The sequence below is a fragment of the Erpetoichthys calabaricus genome, chromosome 9 (genome assembly GCF_900747795.2).
Source record: "Erpetoichthys calabaricus chromosome 9, fErpCal1.3, whole genome shotgun sequence".
Classification (NCBI taxonomy): Eukaryota; Metazoa; Chordata; class Cladistia; order Polypteriformes; family Polypteridae; genus Erpetoichthys; species Erpetoichthys calabaricus.
In genome coordinates this window covers 26,935,590-26,955,475 of record NC_041402.2, presented here as the reverse complement: position 1 = coordinate 26,955,475, position 19,886 = coordinate 26,935,590, and the positions used below count along the sequence as shown (strand labels likewise).

The window sequence follows — 19,886 nt, the reverse complement described above, 5'->3', positions numbered from 1 at the left end:
TCAAAAGATGTTAATTAGCAGCAAAAGCAGGTCACTAATTAAGAAAAGGGGTTAGAATGAAAACCTGTAGCCACTGCAGGACCGAAGCTGGGGACCCCTTTACTTACGCAATCAAATATTTTGTGTTTTGCATTTGTAATTTATTTAGACCACTTTGCACAAATTTGTTTTCACTTTGACAGTGAAGAATCTTTTTCTGTTGATCAGTGCCAAAAACACAAATTAAATCCACTTTGATTAAATGTACAATAATAAAATATAAAACTCTCAAAGGGGTGAAAATGTTTTTATAGGTACTGTAAGCTTTTTGTTCTTTCTTATGTAAGCTCAACATCTGAGCTTTTCTTTTTTTTAGCAGCTTCAGATTTCATACTGTATTGTGCTATGCTATTCTTGGAGTTCTCGTTTAATAAAACAAGCTTGGGTTACGTGCCATCCTGCACAGTCGCTGGTTTCTCTTTATACCACATGTCTTATGTAACTACTGTAGATTCTGGGAGATATATATATATTTGTTTTTACACACACAGATCATAAGATAACTCAGCTACCATTTAAACTGACAACTGCGTGAGAGTCTCATGAAAATATCATCAGATCTAATATTTAATATTTAATTTTGTATTCAGTTCCTATTGTTTGTATTGCAGTACTTTCTGTCTGTGGGAAAATGTAAGAAAGAATTTCATTCCTGACAAGAAATTTGAACTTTGTGGTTTCAGCTCTTCTTTAGACAGAACCTCATTAAATCCTCCTCACTGTCATTGCCAAGTCCTTTTAGGGTTGAGACCCACCTTACAAAGGAAGCTGTCAGAGTAGGTGCTAACAAAAACGGAAGGACTGATGGAATTGTTCAGTATTTTCCAGAATTTACAGCAACTGTGACATTAATAAATCTGTAGCCATTTAATAATAATACCCCTGTGGCACCTTTATTATATGTACATTAATACAGTGTGATAAAAGTCTTTTGCTAATTTGTTACTTGCTAGCATTTATCAAAGACCTATTTTTGGCTTTATCTCAACCTCTGCAACATAATGAGAAAAAAATCTATTTATTTAAAAATTGAAAAAAAATTCTTTCAATATGATGAATGAATTCTCAAAAAGACTTAAACGTGCCCTCCTCCAACTTACATTGCATGATTTTATGCAGTTATTATGTAAATCTTTATTCGCGTCTCACTACATTATTATGCAATAAAAACTCCAAAATAAGGGACTTCTGATGGGCATCAGCAATGCCTACTTCTTTAATAAAACAAAGCATGTTGCCTTCTGGGTCATTGACCATCATTTGTAGAAAACAATATTAATATAAAAAAAAAAAGAATCTGAAAGCAGATGACATGCAGAGCAGTTTTTTATCAGCTGAAATGCCTGTTTTCAGCGGTATCTTAGCAACAGCTAATCGAGATTCACACACCTAGGCCCACTCTCATGGCAAAATGCCTCAGTTAAATTTATCCCTTGATTGCTTTGATATTTATTATTGAAATTGTGTTCTCAGATTCAAATACTGCTTTCATGTTAAGAATGAAACATCACAGAACAGAGCTCATCATTAAAAACAAGCTTTATAGCAATGTTGCTTTTTTAAGAGCATTGTTTTTTTTTTATATCTTGTAAAACTTCGAAACAGAGATGTGCAGACTTGGGAAGCTAGTTTAACCATTTAGTCCTTCATAAAAAGTAACCATGAAATTTACTGTCTAATTTTATATTAAGGAGCTCAATTAAATTTGCTAATAGTGTGTGTGTTTCAGTCCTAATTACTGTATATCCGTTATTCGACTACTTAAGTACAGAGGTTTTTTTTCTGAAGAATATTAAGAAATAATTCATATTATGACAAATGTCTCTTCTTGCCCCAAAATGCATTTGAACACTTTGATTTGGATATAACACGTAAATGTAGTTTGTAGTAGTAGAAAGACAGTGTGTTGAGTATAGTTGAGCATGGCTCTGTGCTTTATAACCCAACATTTTCTTGTTACCACAGTCAGACAAGAGATTCCGACATTTGGGCCCTGTTTTCACAAGTTTTAGATTCAGAAGGAAACAAACTCACCTGTCTGAACTGTGACAAATGTGGCAAAATTTTCAGGTAGCTGCTTCCGCCTACTGTCGTCCGCTGTACCTGAAAATTTGCCACCTTTGTCACAGCTCAGACAGGTGAGTTCGTTCCAGACGATGAGACCGCCCAGTCCCCTCTGTAATATCTATCTATCTATCTATCTATCTATCTATCTATCTATCTATCTATCTATCTATCTATCTATCTATCTATCTATCTATCTATCTATCTATCTATCTATCTATCTATCTATCTATCTATCTATCTATCTCCACATCCCAAAGACATCTATTTTAGGTTAACCGGGGACTCTAAAGCCAATGTCACATTACGTATGCGACTTTTTGTCAAATTTGCTGATCATAGTTGCTGAACTCATTGTTACACCATATCAAATTACAGTACACAACTGAAAATTGCAGCAAATCACATTTAATGACTGAGTGCCAATCTCCCAACGCAGTCATGCTTGCCACTTTTTCTGATAGCCAATAGCGTGCTGCCTGATGTAACAGATGCTGTAAGAAGTGTTAACAGCTGTAGCGAGTTAAGCAGCAATCTCTGCCCATTATTTCCTTATTTCCATTCAGTTATAGTATGTAAAATACAAGACAGCAAACAGATGAGCTTCTCTTCTATTTGTGAGTTTCACAGACCCCGTGCTGCCTGATAGAGCCGGCGCATTGTGAAGGGTTATTAACTGTGGTGTGTTCATACACAGTCTCGGTCCTTTTTTCTTTTTTCCATTCTGTTTTAGTACATAAAACCCTAGACATCAGACAGACGAACTTCTCTTCTATTTGTGTGATTCAAAACATGTGTGTTCCTTATTTATCATTGCTATAATCTATACATTGTACTTCCAGCTGAACACTCTAGTTGGTTCTCAGCTCTTGCACACAAGTAAACTGAAAATGACAGACCAAGTTCTTAGTTAATGTTAGGATTAGATGACAAACTAACCGCACATATCCTAAAGCTGAGAAAGGTATTGATTGACTGTAAGAACATCCCAGGGAGGCGAGGTCTACCGTCAGATGCTTCTTCTGGGACAAGTGGAATGTTATGGAGGATAAACATTAACAATCGTTCAATTAATTTATTGTACTGGACACAACAACAATTTTTACACTTTGACTTAAATAACAAGATGTTGTTCATTTTATAATCCTCCTCAGTCATGTACCTTACTATCACTGTCCAGTGGTGTGACATGCAGAGTACCAACCTTGGCCAGCACGGAATTATATCTTATTTTTTAGGGATGTGACTCAAAATTCTAATGTCTATGTTCAGCTCCTGCACTAAATTTGGATTCTGCATGTTCATTTTGTCTTTCATTTAGCACCCCAAAGAGCTGCAATTGCTTTAATTAGAAGATTTACAGTTGTCCCAGTATATGTATATGTCCCTTAAGGGGTTGCTTTCTGTCTTGTGCCAAACTGACCTGCAACCACAAATTGGAATGACAGGGTCAAAAACAAAAAACACTGGTGAGACATTCTCCTAAATATTAAGTGACTCCACGACATTACAATTACTGTACATTATAGCAATCACTGGCGACATGTGTAGGGATAGAAAATGCTGTCTCCTATCTAGAGAACATTTGAATAGAAGAAATCTTAATGCATCTCAGGGTATAGAATAAAGAGGCGCACCATGAAAAAGCATCTAACAATAAGTAAAATGAAAACATTTTTAAAGGTTGTACAAACTCAGGAAGGTTAAGTAGCAAGGCAAGAGAAACCCTGGATATTTTAGAGAGAAAGATCCATCTGGATCCTAGCAACAATGGGAAGAAAACAAAAAAAGTATAGTGTGGGTGTAGCAAAGGACAGAATGCACTACTTGCGCTGCCACATTCTAAGCGAGTTGGAAATGTCGGATAGTTTTCATGGAAGCCCTGCCATCTGTGAATTACAGATGTCAGCACTGAGAGATAAAAGACTGAATAAAAAGATGAATTGCATAGGTAGTGAGAAACGATATGGAGTGGCAACCATTACAAAAAAAAAAAATGTTATAAAAACTATTTTTTGCAGAACCAAAGAGAATAACATTTCTTTCTTGGACATTCATTCAGGAGAAAGATATTCTACAGTATAACAACCTAAAATATACAGGGATGTGAATTTCAGAACGAATGTCATTTTTGTATGAAAATGTGATTTTTTTTTTTTGCAAAACTTCAGTAGATATTCTTGGTACATGTGTTAGGAAATGATTTGATGCATGCATGGTATAGTGGTACCTCGGTATACGTCCTTAATCCGCTCCAGATCCTTGGACCAAACAGGACTTAAACCAAACAAATTTTTCCCATAAGAAATAAAGGGAAAATGATTAATCCGTTCCCATGAAAAACAATCCTATTGTTATTGGCATATTATACATTGACTAGTCATTTAGCCCGTTACAATAACGGGTTCTAGAACAGTAATGCATAAACATTAGTAGGGACAGTCTATATTAAATGGCAAGGGACTTTGACCTCGTTCTGTTTGTTGATCGTATTTTTCTTTCTTTCAGTCTTTCTTTTGTTGATGTTTACTTGCTAAGCTGACCGTTCTTCATGGGCTGCCGCCATGTATTGTGTGTCTTTAATTTTCTGTGACAGTAATACTGTCTTATACGTCCGCTGGCTTGTACGTCCGTAATATACCTTTAATTTTCTGTGGCGGTAATACAGGCGTGCGCGTCGGTAATATGCCTTTAATCTCCTCTGACAGTAATACTGGCTTGTATGTGGCTGTAATATGCGTCACTGTATTGTGTACCTTTAATTTCCTCTCGCAGTAATACTGGTTTGTATTTCCATAAAACGCCTGTAACTTTCTCTGACATTAATATTGCGCATCACACCGTGCCCCGCGCATGCGCACTTCACCAGAAGACACACACACGGATACCTGGACGCACGCAGGGATTTTATTAAAGAGGATGAGGTTGTATAAACTGCTTAATACTAAAATACATAAATACAAAAGCAATTAGATGAAATAAATGAAAATTTAACCTCACTTTACCTTGCTGAGAAGAGTCGAGTGCCTACTAGGATGGTGCTGAGAAGGGAGGAGGAGGAGATGTAATTGTTTGGAAGGAGAGTCCCCTTCCAATAAAACTTCAGGAATCTGAAATTCTGGTGTTTTTTCTCTTTGTCTTTTCTGTCCCTTTTCCCTACTTGAGGCTCACCAGGTTTGACTTTTACTAAAAATCTGTCCAAAGAACTTTGCTTCTGCCTTCTCCTCAGGATGTTTTGGAAATGTGACATTGTCTGGTCATTCCAGACAATGGTATTACGGCTTGTTTGGGCTTTGTTGGGCTGGTAATTCTCTGCAAAGTTTTTGACATCCATCCATTTGACAAAGATTTCCATGATTAATGAAGTAGGTTTAGGTTTAGGTTAGGTTTAGGTTTATTTGTCATATATAGGTTAACAGTAGGGGCTTCCTCTATCTCCTCCTCCTCCGAGCCTGAATACAGTGCATCCATCTTAGTCTTGCGCTACTCCTTCTCAAGTTCCTGCAGCTCCTCAGTGGTCAGTTCTTCCCTGTGCCCCTCCACTAACTCCTCCACATCACCACCACTCACATCCAGACCCATGGACATGCCCAGAGAGATAATATCCTCCACTATAGGCACAGCCTCAAAGCCTTCAGTCCCTTTCAGTCACTGCTTCTGGCCACAAATTCCTCCAAACAGAGTTCATTGTTCTGTAGGAAACTTCCTTCCAGGCTTTGTCAATGAGAGTTATGCAATGGACGGTAGTAAAGTGATCTTTCCAAAACTCTCTCAGGGTTAATTCTGTGTCAGAGATCACTTCAAAGCACCTCTGGAATAGTGCTTTAGTGTAGAGTTTCTTGAAATTACTGATGACCTGCTAGTCCATGGGCTGAATGAAAGGAGTCGTGTTAGGGGGGAGGAACTTTACAGTGATGAAGTCTAACTCCGGCAGCACATAGTCCTGCAAGCTTGGAGGGTGAGCTGGAGCATTGTCCATTATGAGGGGGGCCTTCAGAGGCAGGTTTTTCTCCTCTAAATAACTTTTTACACTTGGCCCAAACACAACATTAAACCACTTGCCCACTGGTTACCCAAGCCTTGCTGTTTGACCTCCACATCACAGGTAACTGAGTTTTCTGCATGTTATGTTTCTTAAAAGCCCTCGGGTTTTCAGAGTGGTAGATCAATAGAGGCTTCAGTTTGCAATCCCCACTTGCATTGCCACAGAACAAGAGAGTTAGCCTGTCCTTCATTGGCTTGTGCTCTGGCAGCGCCTTCTCCTCTTGTGTAATATAGGCCCTGTTGGGCATTTTCTTCCAAAACAGGCCTGTTTCGTTACAATTAAAAACTTGTTGGGGAACAAAACCCTCAGCCTCCACAAATGCCCCAATCTCTGGAGCAAAATCATAGGTTGCATCTTTATCAGCACTGGCTCCCTCTCTATGCCTCACAACAATGTGAATGCCAGTCCTCTTCTTAAAATTATCAAACCAGCCATGGCTGGCTTTAAACACTTCACTTTCTTGGCTCGTTCCTGCCTTGTTTTTCAAAAGATCAGCATGCATCAGTTTTGCCTTTTCGCAAATCATTGCCTCCGATACACTATTGCCAGCACACTGTTTTTCTGTTATCCAGATCAAAAGCAATTTTTCAACATGCTCTAATGTCCCTGATCTTTGTTTGGTAATCGATTTCACCCCCTTCGCAATGTTGTCCAATTTAATAACGTCTTTGTTTTCACAATCGTAGATACCGATGTTCTCTGCATACGGTATGCAGCAGCCAAGTCCCGAATACGCATGCCACCTTCATACTTTTCAACAATCTCTTTTTTCACCTCCATGGTGATCCTAACCATTTTCTTCATTGCTTGGCTCTTCTCATTAACTTTCTTAGAACTCGTGGTTAATGAATTTACTAAAAATTTACGCGAAAAAACACAAAATCACGTGAAAATTCACCGAGAGTTATAGCGCGGGTTGTTCACTGAATGCTAGCAACTGGCGTACTGACGCTTGTGGGCAGTCGTGGCTTTGTCTCGAGAGGGGTAAACAAGGGTAGCACACAGTGTTCTAGCATGCAAGTCGTATTCCAAGCAAAATTTTTTGCATCCAAACAGGACGTATACCAAGTTGGACTAATTATAAAGCGGATGTATACCGAGGTAACACAGTAAATTTGTATACTGTTCAGAGGCAAAAATCCAAATGTGTGTACCAAAGTAAGCACGATCTCTTCATTTTGAGGAAAGTGAAAAACTTTGCTTACACAGACAAATTCTATGACTTGAGCTATCTGCAAGAGACAACGATTATAAACAAAAAAAATATTGTACTAATTATGACTGATATAATACCGAGTGTGACGGTTTCTTTTAAAAATTACAACATTTAAATTAGTATTTAAATGACTACAATAATAATAAAATAGTGCTTTTCTCGCTCCTCTAAGTGCTTCAGTCAGTGGGGAGCCACCTCAACCACCGCTAATGTGTAGCACCTGGATGATGCGATGGCAGCCATTTTTGCAATAGTATGCTCAACATGCGTTAGCTATGAGTTGGTGAAGGGGTGAGAGAGTTAGCCAGGTAGAGAGGGGATGATAAGGGGGCCAGACTGACTAGGTTGTGGTGGGCAATTTAGCCTGGACATTGGGATACACCCTACTCTTTACAAAGGATGCTTAGAGATCTTTTATAACCACAGAGAGTCAGGACCTCAGTTTTACTATTCATCTGTAGGACAGTGCCATTTTTAGAGCACAATGTCCCCATCACTGGGGCATTGGGATCTAAACACAGACCACAGGGTAAGTGCCCCCCACCTTCCACCGCTGGCCCCACCAACACCTCTTTCAGCAGCAACCCAAGCTATTCCTAGATGGTTTCCCACTTAAGTACTGGCCGGGCCAAAGCATGCTTAGCTTAATGGTAGATGACCTGGTCTGAAGTGCATGTGGTAAGGCTGCTGACATTTTATATATAAACGTCTACGCATGGAAGTGTGTGTGTCTGTTTGTCTGGCCCAGAAGCGGACAAACAAGCGAGGTGAGCACATTGGCAAAATTAAACCTGCGAGGAGAGAGAAACTCGCTTAGCCACTGATAGACAAGGGGGGCGAGCACATCCGCAAAACGAAACCACCGACTCTGCATTTCAGTTTTTTTTCTGACTATTTCAATAGTTCCTAGGAGCCCGGGCTTTTTACAGCCTGGGTTTACACAGCTAGTACTATATAATACTACAATATTTTTACCAAAAATATGTATTATGGAAAGCACAATTGCCTCAGACAGGAGTCACCCACCACATTTTCATTGTCAGTTGTTGCCATCAGGTCACTGGGTTAAAAGTTCCAAGGATAGAAAGGAACCAGTTCAAATTCTCATTCATCCTAACTACTAATAAATAACTAAATAAGTTCCACTTTAATGAATATCCACAGGATTAACAAATATCATGTGCATCAATCATTAGTCAAGTCTAGATGTTGGTTTAATTTTTTAAGTGTAATATGATTGATCTAATGTTTCACTATCAGTATAACGCTCACTGCTATATTATAGTTCTTTGTACTAAGTTTATGTATGATGACTGTGTTCTTTGTAATGGGATTTAATTGTTTTGTTGTGGTCTCTCTGTAAAAATCTGATGATAAGCCAAATTTCTCTCTTGGGAGAATAAAAGTGAATTGAATTTAATTATTAACAGTGAATGAAGTTTCTTGTCTAGTTCACGTATGATTTCTAAATCAAAGAAGTGAATTCAGGAAAACAAATGCTATACTACATGTAAACAGGTTAATTGTCAGCTTGATTTGAACATTTCAAAGAAACCTAAGAATGTTAATTAGTAGTAGAAGATAACACCTCTACCATCTACCTAATAAGTAGTAATCAGCCGCTGTGTGAGAAAATGGCGTGTGATCATTATTTCTTTGCAGGGTTTGTAAATACAGGATTATTAATTAGCCAGCACATATTAATAATATATTTTCTCACCATGTATGATTTTATGTTGCTTTATGTGCCATATCTTGTGCCTCACCAGAAGGCATCACTTTCCCACTCATTTTATTTTCAAAAATAAAATGTAGACATGTGCACTCAGTTTAGGAAACGATTTCCTACACTTCAACATTAACTGGAGGTGGGACACCATCTGTTTTTTTTCCTCTCTTCACTAGCACTGCAATCACCTCTCTTACAAAAACTATTTCTTGGCAGTATTTCATAGTCAAGATTTATTTATTTATTTATTTTTTACTGCTGGGTTAATGCATAACAGCCTGAAGACTCATAGCAAACCGTTAGTTCTTTCTTTCTTTCCTTTTTTGAATTCTTCAATAATGTTCACCATAAAAATATGACAATTAATAGAGAAAACAGTGAAAGATTGTGTTCTATAAATTAGTGTTAGAGGGTGTGGCTAAGACACATAAGCGTCACGTTTGTAAAAATGTGTATTATATTAATGTTTCCTCTTACTCTTTACTGGTTTTTAGTGTTCGGAATCTGCACATACTTCTCCCCTGCCAACAAATTCTGTATATATGAACACAACTTTGTGTTTTCTATTCTCATCGTAAATACTAGTCATTTACTTACGATTTATTCTTTGGTAATTTTTCATATGGAAATACAGAGATTAGTGTCCATTTTCGTCTTTTGTCCAAATTACCTTGGTATTTTTAACCCCTGAAAATCAAGACTTTTGAAAACACTCTCCAGAGTCATATACCGTAATGTGGATGGATGAAATCATACACGTTTAAAAATGCAGTCTCTAAATGCAGCTGCATTCTGATTTGTTCAAGTTTATTACGTAGCACGTATACGTTTATAACAGCCATCTAGCTCTAAGAAGAGAACTACATGTATTCTGTTTACTATCTGTTATTAACCCTACTTTTCATAGCCACTGCCTACCTGGAAGGGGGTCTCTCTTTGAATTGCCCTTCCCAAGATTTCTACCTTTATTCCTGCAAGTTTTTTTCGGAGTTTTTTCTTTTTGTCTTCTTAGAGAGTCAATGTTGGCTATCAATAAAACTGGGCCTGTTAAACGCCCATTGAGGCATTCTTTGTGTGATTTGGGCTACATAAAAATAAATTGCTGTTGCCGATGAAACACAATACATACAGTCCAAGTGGACTGACTGTGGCCTCCATGAGATTCATTTCTCATACAGCTGAAAAGGTTGAGGGTGTATAATTCAACAAATGACACATGATTTGTGATTCAACACTATCTCAATTATATTCATGTGCATAGATGCAGGGCACAAAAAAATGCAAAAAAAACCCACTGTTCACCAGATGTCCATAAGTAAGTATGGATGGCTGGGGTTTGGCAGGGAATGGGGGAAGATGTTTAGTTCAAAAAGTTCTCAGGGGTCAAAGCTGAGACAGTGAGAACATCCACCTCCCAAATAATTCATTCTGACTAACAGGATTATGACAAACTCACATCTAACTCAATTCCCTATCAAGAGTAGAAGTGATATTCTTTTTGAAAACAAGTTGAATTTTCTTTACTGCAAAGGTCCAAATGTTTCAAAGCAAAACTGGTTCATTTTAATATGCAAATGTAAAACCATCAGACATGTATTTATAACTTACGAGTTAAGCATTGTACCTGATGCAAGGGGTCTTTTCTCATATTTCGACCTGCAAGGGGCTCATCATAAGGGAACACAACAGAATAGTTTTTGGCATACGATTCATGGCTGCGTTCTTTAATCCAGCGATTATGATCCGTAAGAGAACGATGAAACCTCCTGCAACACAGCAAAAACAAAAGATTTATAATATAATTGAGCAGCATTCTGGAATATGACACAACCCCCTCTAATACTAAAGTATTATATTAACCTTATTCATCAGTCAATACCCATTAGTGATTTTCAGTTTACATTATATGCTCAAATAACTGCCTCCCCACCACCACCCCATTCTAGATTTACATGAGCAGAGGTAAAGCTAAGGTTTAGATTTAGAAATTACGCAGTCTGACAACATAATGGCTGCTGTTTGCTGATGATGCGGTCTTTTTTGGCCTCATCAAACTGATCTCCAATGTACAGTGGAACAGTTTGGAGTTTAGCATGGCATAACTGGGTAAGAATTAGCACCTTCAAATATGAGGTTATGGTCGTCTCCCATAAAAATAACTGACTTGTTCCCAGAAAGTGAGCAGCTGTCCCATGGAGTTCAAGTACACTGGGGATCATATGAGATTGACATGATCAGCAGAAGCCAGTTTCATGGATGAAGCTGTTGTCATCCTAATCCTCATCTATGGTCATGGGCTCTGGGCTATAGTGACTATATAAAATGAGTTTGCAAGTGCAAGCAGCCAAACCGACATTCCAGCACAGAATCTGGGTTCATTATACATCAGGGTGAGGAGCTCTGCAATACAATAGGAGTTTGGAATAGAACTGCTACTTCTTTGGATTGATAGGAGCAAAATGATGTGGTTGGGGTTTGTAATTAACTCCCTGGATGCTTCTCTGGGTAGGCATACAAGGAATGGCCCACTAGCAATGGGAAAAGACCAAGTGGCAGAACCATATCATGAAGAAGAAATGATACCGTTTGACTGTCCAGGAAGCATCTTGGTTTTCCCTAAGAAAGTCTGTAAGGAGTTATTGGGGGTAGGAGACCTAGATCAGTCCATCTCAGTGTGAAAATGATGGTGACGATAAGAACTAGGTACACAGGTGTGAGGAGTCAGAACTGGAATGGTAATCTGTTAATCTTGGGTCCATACCTTTATCCTATGAAGTTCAAGCTTATTGTCATGTCAAACTTGTTCCACCTTCGAGAAGAATTTTGTTGCACCTTCTGTATTCTTATAGATGCCTTCTGAAGTACCAGATTATGCAGCCAAACAAAGTCAAAGAGCTTGCTTTGCCTTTGCTATTAATATTTCACAAGTGTTCATGCTCTTGCAACTTAAACTTTTTTTTAAGACTGAGATAAAATCAATTGTTTTAAAAAAGACTGAAAGCATTCAGTCACACATACAACGATCTTCTTTCTTTACTTTGCGTCAAGCTCTGAAACAAATGAACTGTTAGACATTTATTATTAAATTAATCTTATATTTCTTATGTGGTCTTCTTCTTCTTCTTTCGGCTGCTCCCATTAGGGGTCGCCACAGTGGATCATCTTTTTCCATACCTTTCTGTCCTCTGCATCTTGTTCTCTTACACCCATCACCTGCATGTCCTCTCTCACCACATCCATAAACCTTCTCTTAGGCCTTCCTCTTGCCTGGCAGCTCTATCCTTAGCATCCTTCTCCCAATATACTCAGCATCTCTCCTCTGCACATGTCCAAACCAACGCAATCTCGCCTCTCTGACTTTATCTCCCAACCTTCCAACTTGAGCTGACCCTCTAATGTACTTATTTCTAATCCTATCCATCCTTGTCACACCCAATGCAAATCTTAGCATCTTTAACTCTGCCACCTCCAGCTCTGTCTTCAGCTTTCTGGTCAGTGCTAATGTCCCCAACCCATATAACATAGCTGGTCTCACTATCATCCTGTAGACCTTCCCTTTCACTCTTGCTGATATCTGTCTGTCATAAATCACTACAGACACTCTTCTCCACCCATTCCACCCTGCCTGCACTCTCTTTTTCACCTCTCTTCCACAATCCCCATTACTCAGTACTGTTGATCCCAAGTATTTGAACTCTTACATACTTTTCTGCCACTCCCAACTTCTTCATACAATACCACAACTCTCAAGGCACCCTGTCATATGCTTTCTCCAGGTCCTCAAAGACGCAATGCAACTCCTTCTGGCCTTCTCTATACTTCTCCATCATCCATTGCATCTGTGGTGCTCTTTCTTGGCATGAAACCATACTGTTGCTCACTAATCATCACCTCACTTCTTAACCTACTTTCCACCAATCTTTCCCATAACTTCATGCTATGGCTCATCGATTTTATCCCAATGTAGTTACTACAGTCCTGCACATCCCCCTTATTCTTAAATATCGGCACCAGTACACTTCTTCTCCACTCCTCAGGCATCCTTTCACTTTCCAAGATTCCATTAAACAATCTGGTTAAAAACTCCACTGCCATCTCTCCTAAACACCTCCATGCTTCAACAGGTATGTCATCTGGACCAACAGGTTTTCCATTCTTCATCCTATTCATAGCTGTCCTTACTTCCTGCTTGCTAATCCATTGCACTTCCTGATTCACTATCTCAACATCATCCAACCTCTTCTCTCTCTTGTTCTCTTCATTCATCAGCATCTCAAAGTACTCTTTCCATCTACTCAACACACTCTCCTCGCTTGTGAGTAAGTTTCCATCTTTATCCTTTATCACCCTAACCTGCTGCACATCTTTCCCAGCTTGGTCCCTGTGTCTAGCCAATCGGTACAGGTCCTTTTCTCCCTCCTTAGTGTCCATCCTCTCATACAACTCATCATACACCTTTTCTTTAGCCTTCGCCACCTCTCTCTTCACCTTGTGCCTTATCTTCTTGTACTCTTGTCTACTTTCTGCATCTCTCTGACTATCCCTCTTCTTCTTTGCCATCCTCTTCCGCTGTATACTCTCCTGTACTTCCCCATTCCACCACCAGGTTTCCTTTTCCTCCTTCCTCTGTTCAGATGTCACGCCAAGCACCCTTCTTGCTGTCACCCTTACTATATCTGCTGTAGTTTCCCATCTGTTTGGTAATTCTTCACTATCACTTAGTGCCTGTCACACCTTCTCCCTAAACTCAACGTTGCAGTCTTCCTTTTTCAACTTCCACCATTTGATCCTTGGCTCTGCCCTCACTCTCGTCCTCTTCTTGATCTCCAACGTTATCCTACAGATCACCATCCTATGCTGCTTAACTACATTTTCCCCTGCCACCACTTTGCAGTCTTCAATCTCCTTCAGATCGACTCTTCTGCATAGGACGTAATCTACCTGTGTGCATCTTCCTCCACTCTTATACGTAACCCTATGTTCCTCCCTCTTCTTAAAATACGTATTCACCACAGCCATGTCCATCCTTTTGGCAAAATCCACTATCCTCTGACCTTCTTCATTCCTCTCCTTGACACCATACCTACCCATCACCTCCTCGTCTTCTATGTTCTCTTCACCAACATGTTCATTGAAATCCGCTCCAATCACCACTTTCTGTCCCTTGGGTATACTGTTCAACACTTCATCCAACTCACTCCAAAAATCTTCTCACTCATCCATTGCACACCCAACTTGCGGGGCATATGCACTAACATTCATCATCACACCTCCACTTTCCAGCTTCACAATCATTACTCTGCCTGACACTCTTTTCACCTCCAAAACACTCTTGACATACTGTTCCTTCAGAATAACACCTACTCCATTTCTCCTCCTATCCACACCATGACAGAACAATTTGAATCCACCTCCGATCCACCTGGCCTTACTCCCCTTCCATTTAGTCTCTTGCACACACAATATACCAACCTTCCTTCTCTCCATCATATCTGCTAACTCTCTTCCCTTACCAGTCATACTGCCGACATTCAAAGTTCCTACCCTCAGTTCCACTCTCTTTACCTTCCTCCTCTCCTCCTGCCTCCGGACACGTCTCCCCCCTTTTCTTCTTCTTCTTTGGCTAACAGTAGCCCAATTTCCACCAGCACCCTGTTGGCTAACAGTACTGGTGGCGGTCGTTGTTAACCCTGGGCTTTACCGATCTAGTAAGGAAATTTGTATTGTTGTCCACATATTGATTTGGCAAAATTTTACACCGGATGTCCTTCCTGACGTAACTCTCCCCATTTATCCGGGCTTGGGACCAGCGCGAAGAAACACACTGGTTTGTGCATTCACTGTGCCTGGGTTGTATTTCTTATGTGGTGATGTTCAAAATAGAGTATAATTAATACTGGTGTAAGCAGCTCAAAAATTACTACAATGAAAAAAAAACCTTTTACAAAATATCCCCAGTGAATAATTAAATATGATTATATCTAGGTCCCAACTTTCCAGGTTTAGTAATGCAATTATTATATTCTAAATGAGACTTTTCTCCCCCTCGGGAAAGGTTGCACGAATTCAATAAAAATGTTTTTTAAGAGAGTTGCTAGTCACCTTACTAATTATTAGGTAAAAAAAAAACAACTGGCATGTTAATGTTCTAAATAGTTAGAGGGTTTGTAATTATACATTAGGCCAACATCTCTGCCAAGCAAAATGTCACATAATGTAAAGCAGCAGAATGCATTACTTCTAATAATAACAGAAATCAAGATATAGAAAAGAGTAAGAATTAACAATATAATATCTTTCATCTAGATTGGCAATGATCTCATAACATGTACTGTTTGTAACAACTGGCAATGTCATTAGAATTAGTTTGACATAAATATGTGAATGAAAGAATGAATCTACTGCACACAGCACACAGTTTTCATTAAGCAAACTTTTATCTGAATTAAAAATAATATGATACAAATATAATACTTAACTGTAGGCCCATTGAATAAACATATACAATTCAGGAACTTATTCAGTTAAGAAGTCCCTTAGTTCATAGACTCAGAAAGGGCTTGTTGAAGGTGCTGCAAATCTCTCAAATGGAGGCCACGGTAGCCCATGCTTATGATTAATACTGTTAAAAAGTAACTTTAAAATTATTCAAAGGTGACATAAAATTACTGGCGAGGGGCAAAGAGTTCACTTTTGACATTTTCTGAAAGAGATGTGCTTGAATCAAGACCCTCTACTGACTTCAGAGAGTAGCCTCATCACACACAAGACTTTCAAAGGCATATGCTGGTCAGAAACATATTACAAATTGCTGTACAAATGATTTTATTCATTCATATATCCATTACTGAACCCACTTAATTTACTGCAGTGTTACAGAGGTTTGCACCTATCCTGTTAGAATTGGGCACAAGGGACAAATATTTCCTGGTCATAAAAGACAGAAAAATATAACACAAAAAACGGCAACATCAACAGCATCAATCTTAAGTATTCACAATGAAGCTAATGACAGAGTAAGTACCAGCATGGAATACAATTCTGAAAAATGGACCAAGTGCTACCACATCTGCTTTTTACTTGCACAGTGTTTCAACTATGTGATGCTGCTAAAAGCTTTAGCCAACACATACATTTGTTAGGCTAATATTGTGCATTTGTTTGAGCAGTCTTTTATTGGAAAGAAAATTAGGTTCATATATATGTGTATATATAGTAGTGATACAGGACAAACTTTAAAAATCAATAAACAAACAGATATTGCTAACTAAGTGCATGCAAGGTACACTCCAAAACACAGAGGTAGACGGACTCAGATAGATAGATAGATAGATAGATAGATAGATAGATAGATAGATAGATAGATAGATAGATAGATAGATAGATAGATAGATAGATAGATAGATAGATAGATAGATAGATAGATAGATAGATAGATAGATAGATAGATAGATAGGATAGATAGATACTTTATTAATCCCAAGGGGAAATTCACATACTCCAGCAGCAGCATACTGATACAAAAAACAATATTAAAGAGTAATAAAAATGCAGGTAAAAACAGACAATAACTTTGAATAATGTTAACGTTTACCCCCCCAGGTGGAACTGAAGAGTCGCATAGTTTGGGGGAGGAACGATCTCCTCAGTCTGTCAGTGGAGCAGGACAGTGACAGCAGTCTGTCGCTGGAGCTGCTCCTCTGTCTGGAGATAACACTGTTTAGTGGATGCAGTGGATTCTCCATGATTGACAGGAGTCTGCTCAGCGCCCGTCGCTCTGCCACAGATGTCTAACTGTCCAGTTCCATGCCTACAATAGAGCCTGCTTTCCTCACCAGATTGTCCAGGCATGAGGCGTCCTTCTTCTTAATGCTGCCTCCGTGTAGAAGAGGGCACTCGCCACAACCGTCTGATAGAACATCTGCAGCATCTCATTGCAGATGTTGAAGGACGCCAGTCTTCTAAGGAAGTATAACCGGCTCTGTCCTCTCTTGCACAGAGAATCAGTATTGGCAGTCCAATCCAATTTATCATCCAGCTGCACTCCCAGGTATTTATAGGTCTGCACCCTTTGCACACAGTCACCTCTGACGATCACGGGGTCCATGAGGGGCCTGAGCCTCCTAAAAACCACCACCAGCTCCTTGGTCTTGTTGGTGTTCAGGTGTAGGTGGTTTGAGTCGCACCATTTAACAAAGTCCTTGATGAGGTTTCTATACTCCTCCTCCTGCCCACTCCTGATGCAGCCCACGATAGCAGTGTCGTCAGCGAACTTTTGCACGTGGCAGGACTCAGAGTTGTATTGGAAGTCCGATGTATATAGGCTGAACAGGACCGGAGAAAGTACAGTCCCCTGCGGCGCTCCTGTGTTGCTGACCACAATGTCAGACCTGCAGTTCCCGAGATGCACATACTGAGGTCTGTTTGTAAGATAGTCCACGATCCATGCCACTAGGTATGAATCTACTCCCGTCTCTGACAGGGTGGTCAAACCTGTTAAAGAAGTTGTTCATTTGGTTTGCTCTCTTCACATCTCTCTCGATGGTGGCACCCCGCTTCGAGCTGCAGCCAGTGATGATCTTCATCCCATCCCACACTTCCTTCATGCTGTTATTCTGCAACTTCTGCTCCAGCTTTCTCCTGTACTGCTCCTTCGCTGCCCTGAGCTAGACTCGGAGTTCCTTCTGCACGCGCTTGAGGTCATGCTGATCATCGCCTTTAAAAGCCCTTTTCTTCTGGTTCAAAAGGCCCTTGATGTCACTTGTAATCCATGGCTTATTGTTAGCATAGCAGCGTACTGTTCTTACTGGAACTACAATGTCCATGCAAAAGTTGATGTAGTCAGTAGTGCAGTCAACAACCTCCTCAATGTTCTCACTATGTGATCCCTGCAGGATATCCCAGTCTGTAGTTCCAAAACAGTCCTTCAGAGCCTGCTCTGCCTCAGGGGACCACTTCCTGAATGAGCGTGTGGTTGTAGGTAGCTCCCTCACTCTTGGTTTGTAGTGAGGCTGAAGCAGAACCAGGTTATGATCTGCTTTCCCAAGCGCAGGCAGTGGGGTGGTGCTGTATGCGTCTTTAACGTTTGCATACAGTAAGTCAATAGTCTAATTTCCCCGGGTGTTACAGTCCGCATACTGGGAGAAGGCAGGTAATGTTTTGCCTAGTGTCCCATGTTTAAAATTTCCAGCGATTAGCACAAGCGCCAGTAAGTCAATAGTCTAATTTCCCCAGGTGTTACAGTCCGCATACTGGGAGAAGGCAGGTAATGTTTTGCCTAGTGTCCCATGTTTAAAATTTCCAGCGATTAGCACAAGTGCCTCAGGGTGCTGTGTTTGTAACTTAGCAACAGCAGAATGGATGATGTCACTCACTATCTCCACGTCCGCCCGAGGAGGGATGTAAACAATAACAATGACGTGTCCAAACTCTCTGGGCAAGTAGTAAAGACGCATACTTACGGCCAACAGTTTGATGTCTCTGCAGCAAGTGGAGATTTTGATGTTTACATGTCCAGAGTTATACCACAGTGTATTGACATAGAGAGCTAGTCCTCCTCCTTTGTGCTTCCCACAGGTACTTGCGTCTCTGTCCATTCTAACTGTGCTAAACCCGGGTAGCTCCACGTTAGCATCTGGGATGGTGGCAGTTAGCCACGTTTCACAAAAACACAACAAAGGGTCCTGCCCAGCTCCCCAGTCCTGAAGTCACGCTTCCCCCTCCCCTCGCAGCCTCTGTCTCAGATTTGAGTGAATATATCGCTCCTGCAAGCAAACTATGATTCTTAGTGCGATGAGAGAAGTTGGAAAATCACCGGGAATGTTCAAGCAAATTATAGAAAAAAAATTCTAATCTAATCTAATTCTGTTAAGTAATTCTCTTGTTCGCTAGGTAAGAGGAGGTAAGGTACGCCCCGAGGCTGGCACGTGAGTGAGGAGGGCCCCGTCACCCTCCCCTCAGCCTGCTGCATCACTCTCAGATTCGCACAAATAAATCAGCACCGGAAGCGAACTATGATACTTAGTGCGATGAGAGAAGTCTCAAAATCAACCAGAATGTTTAAGCAAATTATAGAAAAAAGCCCGATGTAAATCCGTTAAGTAGTTCTCTCGTGAAAAGCAAACAGATATACAGACAAATAGATCTTGGATTTTACATAAATAGAGATACATTATCTATATGCACAATGTGCATATAACTGATTAGGATAGACTTTGCTGTTCTCTCTGCACTTTAAATTTCTAAACAATGCTGCACATCCTCTCTCTGACACACTAACACTGAGTACTTTCTGCCAATGAATTATTCAGAAGTGTGTCAAGAACACTATGGGAGCTCCTTTATACCAACAGCAATACACCTACATACCACCTCTCTGGGAATGGGACTACCAAGTCAGAAATTTTCTTTCTTTTTAAATTTTCTGCTACATTTTTCAGTCCACATTGTGTGTGTATATATAAGAGAGGGTACCCCAAAAAAAAAAAACAGAATAGTGTATTTATTTTTACACTTTCACATTTCAGTCACCTTCAAAGTACTCTTCGTTTGATGTTACTGAGATAATTTTTTCCACTGCTCAAAACAGTTTTGGAACTCCTCGATTTTGACCCCTTTTAGGGCTTCTGCTGCTTTTTTGTTTCACCTCTTCCATAAACTTTGAAGATTTTTTTTCATCCAGGGAAAACAAAAAAAAGTAACACGGGTGGTGAACTCAGGTGAATGGGGATAGTAATAAATGGAGGTCATGTCATTTTTGGTCAAAAACTGCTGAACACTCAGCGCAGTGTGGG

The 19,886-nt window shown here is 39.8% G+C and overlaps 1 protein-coding gene across 1 annotated transcript in view; it reads right to left on the bottom strand.

Moving 5' to 3' along the window:
* The window catches only part of sardh (sarcosine dehydrogenase), a 278,779-nt gene that overhangs the window by 169,841 nt on the left and 89,052 nt on the right, over nt 1-19,886 (bottom strand). Inside the window, exon 11 of the mRNA XM_051931764.1 lies at nt 10,718-10,859. Coding sequence (XP_051787724.1) covers nt 10,718-10,859 — 142 coding nt within the window. The remainder of the gene's footprint in view (nt 1-10,717; nt 10,860-19,886) is intronic.